The 14,119-nt window shown below is 34.2% G+C and overlaps 1 protein-coding gene across 1 annotated transcript in view; it reads right to left on the minus strand.

The window, feature by feature from the left end:
- PLEKHA5 (pleckstrin homology domain containing A5) overlaps positions 1-14,119 on the minus strand; it is a 214,240-nt gene that overhangs the window by 73,930 nt on the left and 126,191 nt on the right. Inside the window, 5 exon segments of the mRNA XM_006773158.2 lie at positions 1,840-1,857; positions 2,156-2,271; positions 5,049-5,149; positions 11,162-11,234; positions 13,550-13,654. Coding sequence (XP_006773221.1) covers positions 1,840-1,857; positions 2,156-2,271; positions 5,049-5,149; positions 11,162-11,234; positions 13,550-13,654 — 413 coding nt within the window.

Genomic DNA, 14,119 nt, shown 5'->3' on the forward strand with positions numbered 1-14,119 from the left:
AAATGTAATAAAAAAGCACATATGCTCATTTTTCTCTAACTGGAATAAAACTGTTTCGGAAATGTATGCCAGGATAACATAACTGATGTAAAGCTTGTGATTTAACTTTAAAAAGAGACATTGAAGTTATTGTAGAAGATACATGCAACTATAGAAAATAAAAATAATAGGCCACGGAGTTGGAAATTATTCAGAGAATGTATATTATGCTTAGATTGCTTTATTCCACCAATAATCGGCATACTAGGGGACTATGTTATTGCTCACAGCTTAAATACTTTAGTAGGAATTCAGAAGCAATGAACTATCTGGTTAAAAACTGAAGGTTTTTATGTCTTAGTTGATAAGCCTTAATAAATACTTCTCAGTATTCTGGCCATATAGGAAAGAGAGCCCATTACCCTAAAAACAAGCAAAGAAAATCTCCCAATAGTAAGGAAATGAAATATGACAATAATTAGGTACCTTCAGTTTTAATAATCAATATTAACAGGGCAGGATTAAAATATAACAGCTAGAAGCAAAGTAAAAAATAATTTCTACATGGCAACAGTGACGGACACCAGGCTGGGCACATAGGTGGTGTTCAATAATTCCTGGCTAACCACACAACGGGCTAAAAATTGTTACGGGCACGTAACAGGTTACCAGGAGTCAAACCAAAATATTGACTGTCATCTTTATTACCCTAAATTATGAGTAGTTATAAGTTTTTAGAGTGGAAAGAATCAGAAAAGTTAAATTTCTGAGATAATAAAGTACAACATATAATACTGAAAGTATTTGGAAATCAAATATTTTAATTATTATGTTGATTTCTGAATTCTAAATAATACCCTAACAATTTTTCTTTAAAGTTAAAATTATTTTGAGATTTTCCATTAATTATTTTCACCTACATTATTTTCTCTAGCATTCAGGTCATTTTAACAAATGGAATTCCTTTTATTAGGTCTCAATCCAGAATATGCATATAGTTGAGGTGGTTTTTCTTAAAAATATCTGTCCTGAGTTCAATCATGGGCCTTCTTTTTTTAATGCTCCTTATATTTCCCATGGCTCAATTAATAGTGATTATTTAAGTTGCTTTGGACTTGGCATTTTAAAAAACAAACAACACATTGCATCAACGTAAGTCTTTTACTCAATAAGTCATAAGACTTTATATGAACACTAAAAAAGACTAAAGACAATCCTCTTTTTTCCTGAGAAGAAAAAAAACCCCAGAAGCACAAGTTAGCATTTTCCTTATAAGACCTGCTCAATTATCGCTGACTGCGAAAAAAATATTTTAACTTTATTATACATCTTTCTTCAAATGACAAGGATATAAAAAAATATTTTTAAAGTACATTATTCAGCTTTAGAAACAGATTTCCTCTCACGAGTTCTTAATGTAGTTTAATATTAAAATGATCCATGTTTAAGCAGGAAAAAAATAACATCAATTTTAATGGTACATATTCATATTATCAAAGAATCTAAGTGCTGAAGTTTCAAAAGAAACAATGTAGATTTCAGCAAAAAGGAGATATATTTAGAAATAATGTATATGCTTGATGAATTATTTTCTGGAGACATTCATCATAAAACAATCAATTAACCAGGTAATGCTGAAAACAAAACAAAACAAAAAAACAACAACAACAAAAAAAAACACCACCGAAACTCATAACAAAATATTATTTCAATTTATCAAACTTTAAAAACATACAACATAATTTAAAAAATATAATAAAATTAACTTCATGAATATAAATTCTCTTCTAAGATTTAGGACCTTAAAAAAAACAAAACTATCTTGTATAGTTTTAAGATAACAATTAAAAATGTACTTACCGGAAATTAAAGGTAATTCTGTAAGAAGAAAGAACATTCAGTTTGAATGTTAGAATTCTGGATTCACCTCAGTACACTGATAGGTGAAAATGAATAAGGAGGAGAGGTGGAATAACAATGCAGGTGGTATCTCAGACTAACTTAGTAAGGTGTGTTAATTTTATATAAAACATGAATGAATCCTTGCTTTCTGAGAAATGATTTCATACAATGACTACTAAACTAAAATGATATGTACTAGGATAATGACATACTTACAAGGCATGGAATAAAATGTAAGTGGAAATCACCATTATTTTTCCTACAAGCCTTTTACCTTTTCACAGGTTCTGTCTGTACCAGGGCAGCATCTAACATGGCTTTCATCCATAATTCCATCTCCTTTCCTGTATCAGTGCAGAAATAATAGGTCCGCATGTTTGGATGGGCTGCCTGATTGAAAATGACACGATCGCTTTAAATAGGAATATGGGATCTGTAAAAGGGGAAAAAAAAAAGTGGTTCTGTGCATAGATCACTACTATGAAATTTCAAAAGAGCAGACTTATCATAAATACAGATATAGAAATAAATGATTTAAGAAAAATATAATTCAACCTTGAAACTGTATAAATATTAATTTTTCCTTTTTACAATTTTTCTTAAAAAAAAAAAAGAATGGGAAGGAAGGAGGCAAAAAATGTAGCACTTAGTTGTGTCTGTTCCATGTACAAGTCCCTAGCAATAGCCATTTACTATAATTCATGCTTTATTCAAGAATGTACCATACCAGGTCAGTGTGACTCCGTGGCTGAGCACTGACCTATGAACCAGGAGGTGATGGTTTGATTCCCAGTCGTGGCACATGCCTGGGTTCAGGGCTTGGTCCCCAGTGTGGGGCTTGCAGGAAGCAGCTGATCAATGATTCTCTCTCATCACTGATATTTCTATCTCCCTCTCCCTTCCTCTCTAAAATAAATAAAAATACATAAAAAAATTGTTCCAGAGAAACCAGCAACAAAATAAATATGTACATATCTTAGTATTTCCCCTTGTTAGACATTACTTTAGTCCTCAAAAGGTATTACTGTTAAAGGATTTGTCTAATCCTTATAGACACCTATATATAAACATAACAGATGTATCAATAACCCCAAATGGTATGTACCTTCAACTTTTATTCTCAAGTTTCAGAGTTGAAATATAAATGTTTTGGGTTTGAGGAAAGAGGCCTATGTAAATGGTAAGTAGTGTTTGTTTGATTTTCTTTATGGTGGTTCAATGTGCCTCTATTCCAGAAACAGGAAAACAGAATGAAGAAGGTACTGATGAAACTGCTGCCCAAGTTGTGAGCACTGAGCTCAGCTTAACCCAGGGGCTGGTCAGGCAAAGATGGACAGCATCAGCAGTGACATCAAAGTAAAACAAACAAACAAACAAAACACAAACAGGTCATGGTGGGGATTCTTTGGGGGAAGCATTCTTAATTTCCATTTGAAGATGCCCATGACAGTTTCTTATTAGACAATGAACAAGGAACAATAAATAAAGGCTATGTCAGAACAGAATGAGGTAAAGAGTACTAAGTATGTAGTTAGCCTGCAATATATAAAAAGATGAGAGAAATAAATCTGGAATCACAAACTTTATTCTAATATCTTGACTGTCTCGCTTTATCAACAATGTCAATTAACTTCTACATTTTTTCCAAAAAGCACCAGAATATAAATAAATTCAACAAAAACAATGATCAAAATAACTATATAACAAATCTCACTTAACTTGTAAAAGATATAAAACTATCAATAGAAATAACTCAAAAGAGCCTGGCTGGTATGGCTCAATGGTTGAGCATTTACCCATGAACTAAGAGGTCACAAATTTAATTCCTGGTCAGGGCATACGCCCAGGTTGCTGGCTTGGTCCCCGATAAGGGGCATGCAGGAGCAGCTGATTGATGTTTCTATCTCCCTTCCTCTCTTTAAAATAAAATAAAATAAATAAAATAAAATAAAATAAAATAAATCAATAGAAAAACACACAAAAGAAATAGCTCAAATGCTGTATGTCGCTAAAATAATTAAAACCACCACAAAGTGTAACTGGTCTGAGTGGAATTTTGGAGAAATAAATAAAGACCACTGCCCATATATTGATCAATGGAAGGAAACCCCGTTGCAGCCCTGACTCAGACACTAACAAACCACACTCGTGATTTGACAGGCTTGCCATCTATGAAATGGAAATATTTACTAGATGATGGCAAAGTTCCCTATTGAGCTCTGAGTTCCACACACTGTCCAACAATTGTCTATGAAGTTTCTACTTACCATGGTGATGAGCAGTAGCATCAGTGTCAACAGACTTAGTAGTAAAAGTGGCTCATAAATTCAGAGGAAACATCACAGAAGAAAGGATTTGAAACAGAAATTACTATCATTGTTACAGATAAAATTTAAATTAAATCAAATAATTACAGAGAGAATACACTTAACAGTCACTTTTACTGCTATTTTAACATTCTAGTATTTCTTAAGAGTCTAAGAACCCAACAAAATGTCCTAGGAATAGTACAAATTCAACAAACCATGTCAAATTAATGAGCTAACAAAAAAAATAAAATCTAAACCCATGGTCAAATAACAGTGTCAATGTTACACAGTTCTAAATGTATACTTTTTAACAAGGAAGGGGGTGGTACACAGGTCTGCTAGATTTAATAATACATTTTACGTCTAAACTTAAATGTTTTCTCAAAAGTACCTGATGCTCACAATGTACTTAAGACTAAAAAAAAAAAAGATCTTTGCAAATATTCTATAAGATCAAAAATGCACATACTTATATTATGTTAAAAAACATAGTTAGTGTCTCTTATAGTACTCTTCCCCCAAATTTATTATGAAAAATTCAAGCATATAGTAACATTTAAAAAATAGTAAAATTATCACCAGGACACTGATAGCTATATATTTACCAGTTAATAGCATTTTTACATATTTGCTTTATCTTGAACCATTTGAAAGTATAGACATAAAGTCACTTGACCCCTAAATATATGCTTCTTAATTAAAGTGACATTCTCCTCTTCAATCGCAAGACTATTAATATACTTAAATATAAAAATGACTAACTGAAATATCTTTTTGTAATAATCTATGGGTCAATATCCATTTTTCAATCCATGCAAGATTCAAACAAAGAATTAAAAAGTATGACTATTTCCTTACCTTAAAAGCATATTTGCGGTTAATGTGATCCTCAGAAGTAAGCATAGCTATCTGAAAACTAGGCAACAGTATGCTTCCCAAGATACCCTCTTCTTTCTCATCTAAGAAATAATTGAATATCTGATTAGAATTTTAAATGTCCTCATGAAGCAGAATTAATTTTCTCAAAATTTTGACCAAATCAAAAGGTTTTTACATATAAATGAACAGTATTCAAGTATTGTTTAGACTAGTACTTTATAAGGTGTTTAGGGAAAATATTAAATAGCAGAAGCATATTCTTTACTTTCAGCAAGTTTCCCTCTCCTAAACAAATCAAAATTGGCTCCACACGTCAGAGAAATGTCAATTAGAAATAAAAGCATATATTTGTTTGGCATATATATGGAATTTTACAAAGTCCTCTGACATGTGAATTATTGAAAATATATATTAGCATGTAAGAAATGACAGGACTTTATATACTTAATCTACCAACATTCCTATGAGGATTAAAAATGCCCAACAATTCTGAGCCCAGACAAATGCATGGCCCTCCTGCTAGCAGTCTTGGCTCAAATGACTCACCAATAAGGCGTTCCTTTACTCATTTTAAAATGCTTCCTAGAGCCCTCACTTCTTTCTGGAACTTTCATTACCCTCCACCCTCAATACCTCTGACATGCTATATGTTTCTATCTATCTATCTATCTGTCTGTCTGTCTGTCTGTCTGTCTATCTATCTACCAATCAATCATCTTTCTCTTCTCATTAGAATGTAAACTCCAAGTAGTTTTGAATAAATGACATACCTGGAAGTATATATTTTAAAGTATACTATAAAAATTCTATGCTTTTCAGGACATATAACCTTGACGGTTTGCTTTTACCAGTCATTCTGATATACAATAAAGTTGTGGGAATAAGTTACAGGCCTACAAGGCAAGCACATAAAATAAACTTAGGAAAATAAAACATTTATCTTATGTTGGCATAGTATGGACTCATGTTATTAACTTTCTGTTTGGGGGCAGAGATGTTTACAAAACCTGAAATACATAGTTCGTTGTTAGAGACCCATGACACAAGTTAATAAAGCTATGCATTAGGCTGATAAACTCATCAATGAAAAAGACCATTAGAAATTTTTTTTTTTAATTTTGCTTGCCACACTTTTTTTATTATAAACTTAACAAGAATAAATGGTGAACTTCTAAAATAAAAAGAGCTGCATTAAATAGGCATTATTTCTATAGCTTGTCTAATAACATGGAACAAAATTTTGGTTTTACTATACTGTGCTTATTCACGTGTAATTCACAAATATAAAGAAGAAAAAACAAAACTGCATTTAGTCTAAATGGTAAAAAGAAATACAAAGTAAGTCATCAATTATAGAGAATATGACAATTTAAAAAAAATGAGTGACAATCTGATTTTAAATCCAATTTTATATTTATATAAAACAAATCAGAAACAGCTCACGAAGTCATCTTTAGTAAAAAATCATTATCAAATAATACAGTCTTCTTATGGAATAAAATCGACTTTCCTGAAGTTATTTCAGGACATGCAGAGGGAACACAGCACAGGGCCACTTCCCTGTATGATCATGGATTGTTTCCCGGCAGGACACTAAGTAGCTGTGAGGTCTCAGGGAAGTTATTGATGCTGTGTATCTCAGTTTCATCAACCAGCAATTTAAGGAAAACAGGACTTACCTCAAAGAATTGTTGTGAGGGCTAAGTCAGTTAATAGACATAAAGAACTCAATAATGCACTCCGTCCATATCAAGTGTTCAATAAATATTGCCATTATTATATAAAGTTAAAGACTGCCTATAAAACCTTCATCCTTTTTTTTAAGATTTTTAATTGATTTTTTTTTTAGAGAGAGGGAGGCAAAGAGAGAGAAATATCGATGTGAGAGCAAAACTTCTATTGGCTGCCTCCTGCATGCTGGCAACCTCTCGCTGCCTCAAGCCCACAACCAGGGCATGTGCCCTGACAGGGACCTGAACTTCGTGGGATGACACCCAACCAACTGAGCCACACCGGCCAGAGCATCCACTACTAGATTCTTCAAATGTTCCCAATCAGGGCATTCTTCTGTTTGGTTCTCTGTCAAGCCCGACCTAAATAACTGCCTTATTTTCTGTCACCCAGAGGGCGTGATATGCTGCCAAACAAAGGGCAGGTGGTGAACAATGTTTATAGATGAACAAACCCTCTGTGGGGCTCAGCTGAGCCTTTTTAAGGTTGCACCGCAGCTCAATTTCTCCCTCTGCCCCCTCTTACCTCCTTCCCTGCCACCGGGAGGGCCCCCCCAGATACTCCCCAATAAGCCATTAATCTCCATCATAGAGCTTGCTTCCTGGGAACATAAGCCGGGACAGGAACCACAGAATCTCATCAATTTGATTGGATTCAAGTGACATTTTAAATACCCGATTTCTACTTCAGCTTTAAAGATGTTGGAGAACAAGATAAAGAATACATACAAACTTACTAATTATCATTCCTCACCTAGAATACTTCAATACTCTGTTAACTGGTCTCTTGGCTTCTGGTATAAGTGCTTTTTCTAAAGGTGATTTTTCTAAAATGTACACTCAAATCCTGGTGTTATTCTTGAAGTCAGACGGAGTTTAAACTCATTAGGATGGCAAACAAATGCCCTTTATGCTCTGATCTACTTTTTAGCCTTTACTTCCTGCCAGGTCTTCAGACATGGCCCTCATTCCAGCAATATAAGCCCTATGTGTGATTTTACACACATTCCATGTTCACCCACGCTAAGTCCTTTGCCTAGATCACCCTTCTTTCCTAATTCCTTCCTTGTACAGGCCTGGTCAACAGTCATTCAACCTAACTGAACACTATGACATTCTGTCTCACACTCCTTCAGCTAATCTGAGTTCCATAAGGAGAGGGGTTTACATGGTTCACTTCTGCAAGTGCTACCCAATAAGAGGTCTGACCCATCAAAAGCTCACTGCTAACTACCACACTAGACCATCATCATTTCTACATAATAGCTCCTAATAGTCTCTGCTACCTTCCTTCCCCTTTATAATTCCTTCTCCAGTAGCAGTTTGAATCACTCTTATGCTTAAAAACATCCAATTGTTTCCTTATGGCCTTTATGGTAGAATCAAGCTCCAGTAAGAGTCCTGCATCGGAGCGATCTCCATCTCTCCCACCCATCTCCTTCCTACTGCCAGCCCCTCAGCTTGGTACACTGGTTTCTTCCCGCTCCTTCAATAATCCCAACACTTAAAGCCTTTGCATTACTGCTCCTCCTGCCTGGAATACTGTGCTCACTTCAGCTCCTCCTTGTAATTTAGACATTGCCATTTAAAATATCTGCTGAGCCAGGCCGGAGGGGCTCAGCTAATTGAGTGTTGTCCTGTGCACCGAAAGGTTGCCTGTTCAATCCCTAGTTGGGGCAAAAATGGAAGGCAACTAATTGATGTTTCTCCTCTTTTTTTCCTTCTTCTCTCTAACCATGCCCTCCAGTGAGGACTGAAAAAACCACCACCACCACGCACCAAAAACTGCTCAGAGTACCAATCCAGAGACCTCTCCCCCCAGGCCCAACTTTCATAATATGACTGTACTTTCCTAAAAGCATCTATCATGGTCTTTTTTTTTTTTTCACTTCTGAGTTTATTTACTGTCTCTCTGACCTCTCTAGTAAGTAAGCTTCATGAGAGCTTTCTTTCACTGGTGTTTTGACAGCACCTGAAATAAAGCAGGTCCTGCTCAATAAATATGTGGTGAATGAATTAAGTTCCCTGGTAAGTTTTGTCAATAGGCTGACTATAGGATAGACTAACCTAAGCGACTTATTAGAGCAGGTTCATAATCTGCCTGCTGTATTGCAAAGCGTAGTGGGAACCTGGGCTTCTATCTGGTATTTGTTGCCAACCTATTGTAAAAAAAATAACAAATCACTTATTCTCTTTCATTTTCTTTATGTCTTATTTTCCCTATCTGTGAAACACAAACTGCTCTGTCAAAAAATTCTGACAGCACACTCCGTGTTAGTATACCAGATGCTTTGAGAGATATAAAAAAATGAATGAGGCCAATGTATTCAGCATACAGGGGAGATCTGGGTTGGGCTAAAAACCTGTGATTAAGAGAAGCGCTTGGGTGATAATTCTGGCTCTGACACTTACTAGTTGTGAGACCTCAGGCCACCAAATTGACCTTGCTGTCCCACCTTATCAAATGGCTGTGAGGAAGAGATGAAATAGATCATCTATGTTATGTGCTTAAACACTCAAACAACAACAACAACAACACTGCAAACTGTTCTGATCATCTCACTAAAATCTGATAGCTTTTATGTAAAACCTGACATTTTCTGTTGATAAAATAGTAAAATTATATAATATCATGTACTTCTTTCCAACCATCTGAAGAACAGAAATGAGTTATATGTTATTTCTTTCCTTACTGCCCCCCTCCCCCGCCCCTTACATTCCTCCTGTCAGGGGGACTGTACGAGAATTAATACATTGCATGTAAAACGTATATGGAATCTCACCCTCAACATAGCTTCTGAACTTAACCTTTATTTTTGTCAAATTAAGTAAAAAGTTTTTCTATTTTAGTAAGTGATGATGAGCACATTTCCATGGGCAATAACAATAGCAAATTACAAGGAATTCAATGTTGTTTTTTGTTGCAATTTAATATTTAGAAATTTTTACATGAGAAGTAGTAACAAACATTTTCTTGTTCTCATTTAAAGCTCTAAACAGTCTATAAATATACTGAAAAGGAGAGGAAAGTACAAATTATAAGCTTAGGAATAAAGCCTGAATTTCAACTCACTTTCCTGAAAGAGTGGGAAAACCTTTAAGGAAAATTGTGGCGTATACTTGGCACTGACCTGCAGATAATACCAAAATTGCAGCCTGACCAACATCTCTACAACAAAATGAAAATTTATAGGTTTAGTTAATTCTGACTCAGCAGTACTTTTCAACCACAGTTTGCAGTGGGGTGGGGGGAAAAGATGAATATAAGTCTGGAAATTTCAAATTTTGAAGGTTAATATGCTTTATTATTGCTTTGATAGATGACTACAGAATTTTGCCACTATTTTGGGGTATAATCACAAAGTAAATTTTAAAAACTGCTGATTGGTCCTAAAATCTTGTCATATATTTATCTAGAATAGTTATAAATTATTAATTACATGTTGACAATCTAATTCTTTTGTGACTGTTTCTAACCCAACTTTAAAGTAGGGAAGATTGCTCAGATTCATGATTTTATATTATAGCAGAAGCAGATTTCTATAGAGAGCACAGCCCATGTACACCTTTCATTGTTAGGTACCAATGCTGTAGTACGTAACAGATCCATACAGCATATGAACAGAGGCTCTGACTTAAAACTCTACTAATAATTTACTTAAAATTGTACTAATAATAGAAAACACTTAAAGAAAAAAGTTTATGATATCCACACAGGGTTAATGAAGACTGCTACTCCACACCTAAGCTAATGCCTTTATTTCCTCTCCAGCCACACTGATAGTCTGGCATGTATCCTACAACTTTCTCCATCTTTTAGGGAGTTGTCACTGTTTGTTGAAAAAAGGAGGGGAGGGGCAGGAAGGGATCAGAATGAATACATTTGTTTGTGATTTTTCAATGTGCCAATGCATCCAGTAGTCTTTGATACTCTAAAATCTTTTGCTGGGGAGAACTGGGTGTTTAGTGGACCTGCAGGAGATCTGACAGAGCTGACATGCAAAAAGAATGTCATCAAACCAATGATTTTTATCTATTAGGCACTGTATTAAAGGATAACATGATACAGTGCAGATTCAAATGCTCTTTACACAAAACAAATCAGATTAGCACCATTAGATTACAGAAATGGGACCAAAATTCAGACTAATCTGTTTGAAAAACTATAGTATATCGTCTTCTGTTTTATCTCAATTACTGGTATTATATGTAAATGAAAAATAGGTTTTCTTGATACTATTTTTTGACGTAAAATAACAGATAGAACTGTAATGTTTTTCTCTTAAAAAAAAAAACTATCCTATACTTAACATACCTTCTATTGCAATTACGAAATAACACACGAAGACATGGCGAACTCACCTCTGTAATAAAAGAGACAAAGGTCGGAAAGCACGAACCAGCGTTTCTTCCACAGCTTCATGCCAGTGCTGTCCTGCATTCAATCGGCATAACAAAGAACTCTTTTTCATTCCAGGAAATTAAAACCCACTTCTGATGCATTTATTTAAAATAAGCTTCAAAAACGAGGTGTGTTTGATATTGCTACACAGAAATCTAACTAAAAAGCTAATAAAAATTTGGGGTAGTTTTCTAGGGGCTTGCATCATATAAAGATATTCCACAGTACACTCGGTCTCTGAAGAGTCATACAGTCATGTAAAAGGAATACTGTTGAAGCAATCTGACTTGGTTTCACATTTTTAAACAATGTGTGAAATTCACTCTTCTGGAAACATGTCTGCGAGCCTGAGGACAATGGAACCATGAAGCAGGGCGGGCATTCTGGTAAACCAGATTTAATAAATATGTTAATCGTCAACAAGAAGGAAAATATGTGAGGTGACTTAAAATGACTGCACTAAAGAAACCTCAGCATATAAATACCTTTCATAAACACAGTTTTCTTCTTACATATACGGTTTGCGTTTTGCTCATCCGGCAGAAAAGAGTGCCTATTTGGCAGCTCCTTCTAAATAATTTAGTTCATAAAAATACCAAGCTCAAACAAAATTACAATTTTAATAAAATATCTCTCTCCACATGTCCCATATGCAAGAAAGCAAGATTGCAAGAAAATAGGAAACATGAACATGAAAAAGATGGAAGGGGAAAGAAAAGAGGCCAGTTTTGATGTTCGTCGATTAATATTTTTTTTAATTTAGTTCTAATTGTGACCAGTATCTTATGATGACTTTGAACTAAGGAAATTGTATGGATGAAAATCTCTTTTAAGAAAAATATTTGTCCTTAAAACAGACAGCTATGCCAAAGAAAGGATAAAAAAAAATTAAAGGTACATAGTACTTTCAATTTCCTAATTATATTGTCTTTCTTAAGTACAGGCACTTTTTAAAAGATTTTTAAGCAGCTCTGCAAACAAATAGTCTCTGTTAGTCACACACTTATTACAAAATAATAACTCATAAAAGAGAAATTGGTTGGTAACACTTTTGCAATACTAAATTAATTAAGGAATCAAGAAATAAGAACAAGAATCATTTTAAATAAAGAGTTCCATAACCTCTATTAGGCTCAATATTACACTGAACTATTTATGCACATTATGTGGTCTCATTAGAAAGACTAGTTAAAAAATCTTTTAACTTGGATAAATTTAAATATAAGATGGTTAAAATATAGAAAATGATCTTTAAATAAAAATGAAAACTCGAACCCAAGTTACATATCCAATCAATTCAGTGAGAAATTGGAAAAAATAATTTGGAAATTCTTTGGATTTTTAAGATGGTCCTCTTCCAATACATTAGCTTAGCTGCCACCCATCTTTCAGAGGGAGCAATGTTTAATAAATACTTCTTATCAAATGCGTTATTAATTTTAAGAACACAATAATTAGGTCATCTGAAAACAATTAGCAATACTTGACAGAAAAAATATGTACCACCAATGAATGATTATTTAACTTATTCTGTATCACCTGTATACATGTAGAATCAGAGACAGAATAAAACCAGATAAAGGTCTTAAATGCCAAATATATCACCTCAGTTATCTGGTGGTCATTTAGCTGAAACCTAGCTGAAAACCAGAAATTAAATAAGAAAACAGCAGCCAATATGCAGTCAAAATAGATACGCATCCTTACTAATTCCAACACATATGACAAAGTTCAAAAAAAAAAAAAAAATCAGTCATCAAGTTTCCCAGACAATAGAACAATATATAGCCCAACTTATCAGGATGTTAACCATGTTTGGGCAAACAGGAAAACAAGAAAAGAAAAAGAAAGAGAAAGAGAGAGAAATATAACAAAAAACAGCATTAAGAAGAGGCCTTGAGAGCACAGACGCAAAAATCTGGAAGAAAATTAGAAAAGTCTTAAATTATGATCAGACTTCTCTATAAATTAAAGTGTATAATTATATATTCCTCTATTGCTTTTAAATGAACAGAAAAATGAACAATACCTCTGGATGGGTTTTTCCAGTTTAAAAAATATTTCTGGCCACCAAATTTTAGCATGTCATTCCTAACATTTCATACAGCATATATTTAACTTCAAATCTAGACCGACCTATAACAAACACACGGTCTCTGTTCTAACCATCATCCTTTTCTTGGCTCATCTGTTCCTCTAACATCCTTAGTGCTAACAGAAGTAAAAGGATCTGGGTGGCTCCTCGACAGGTCCTTCTCCATTTCACATAACTGTCTCAGGAACTTTCAACTGGAAAAGTCCCTTTTATTCTGTCCTTTTTCCACATCAAATAGGAAAAAAATAAATACCTGTTTATAAAGCCAACCTCGTCTGACCACTGGTGCATTAGGGTTCCTTTTAATTGAATTTGATCTCTTTCCAAAATTATGAACTTTTTTCGAAGCCCGTGAAGTCTAAATAGAAAAAAGCACAAGGTGGTATTAATGATTAGGTGTTTGAGTTTATTTTTCATCCTCACAATTTTAATCTCTTTTCAGATTCCTCTGAAACTTGCAGGGCTTAAATCTTTTGAGGTGAATTATTGCAACTCTGCTTTTGCTGGCTTAGTTCTTCCAAGTGTAATAATTCTGCACAAAGACTTTTTCCCCCAGGATATTACAAAAGGATCATAGGTTTTACTATCTCTCCTTTAAAAGATGGACACACAATTTCTAAAAAGGCACTGGGGGTGGCAGTATTTTGTCCTACCTGCTACATAACTTGAATGAACCTTGAATAAAAATTATTAACAAATCTTGAAGAATAAACCAAAAGACAGAATTTTATGCGATGTATCTGCATTGAATAGTGTTGTTTCAATTACAGAAAATTAGCAGCAAGTCACAAGAGAAATATTCAGATATAAAACACAAGCAAAC

Source organism: Myotis davidii, unplaced genomic scaffold (genome assembly GCF_000327345.1).
Source record: "Myotis davidii unplaced genomic scaffold, ASM32734v1 scaffold346, whole genome shotgun sequence".
Lineage (NCBI taxonomy): Eukaryota > Metazoa > Chordata > Mammalia > Chiroptera > Vespertilionidae > Myotis > Myotis davidii.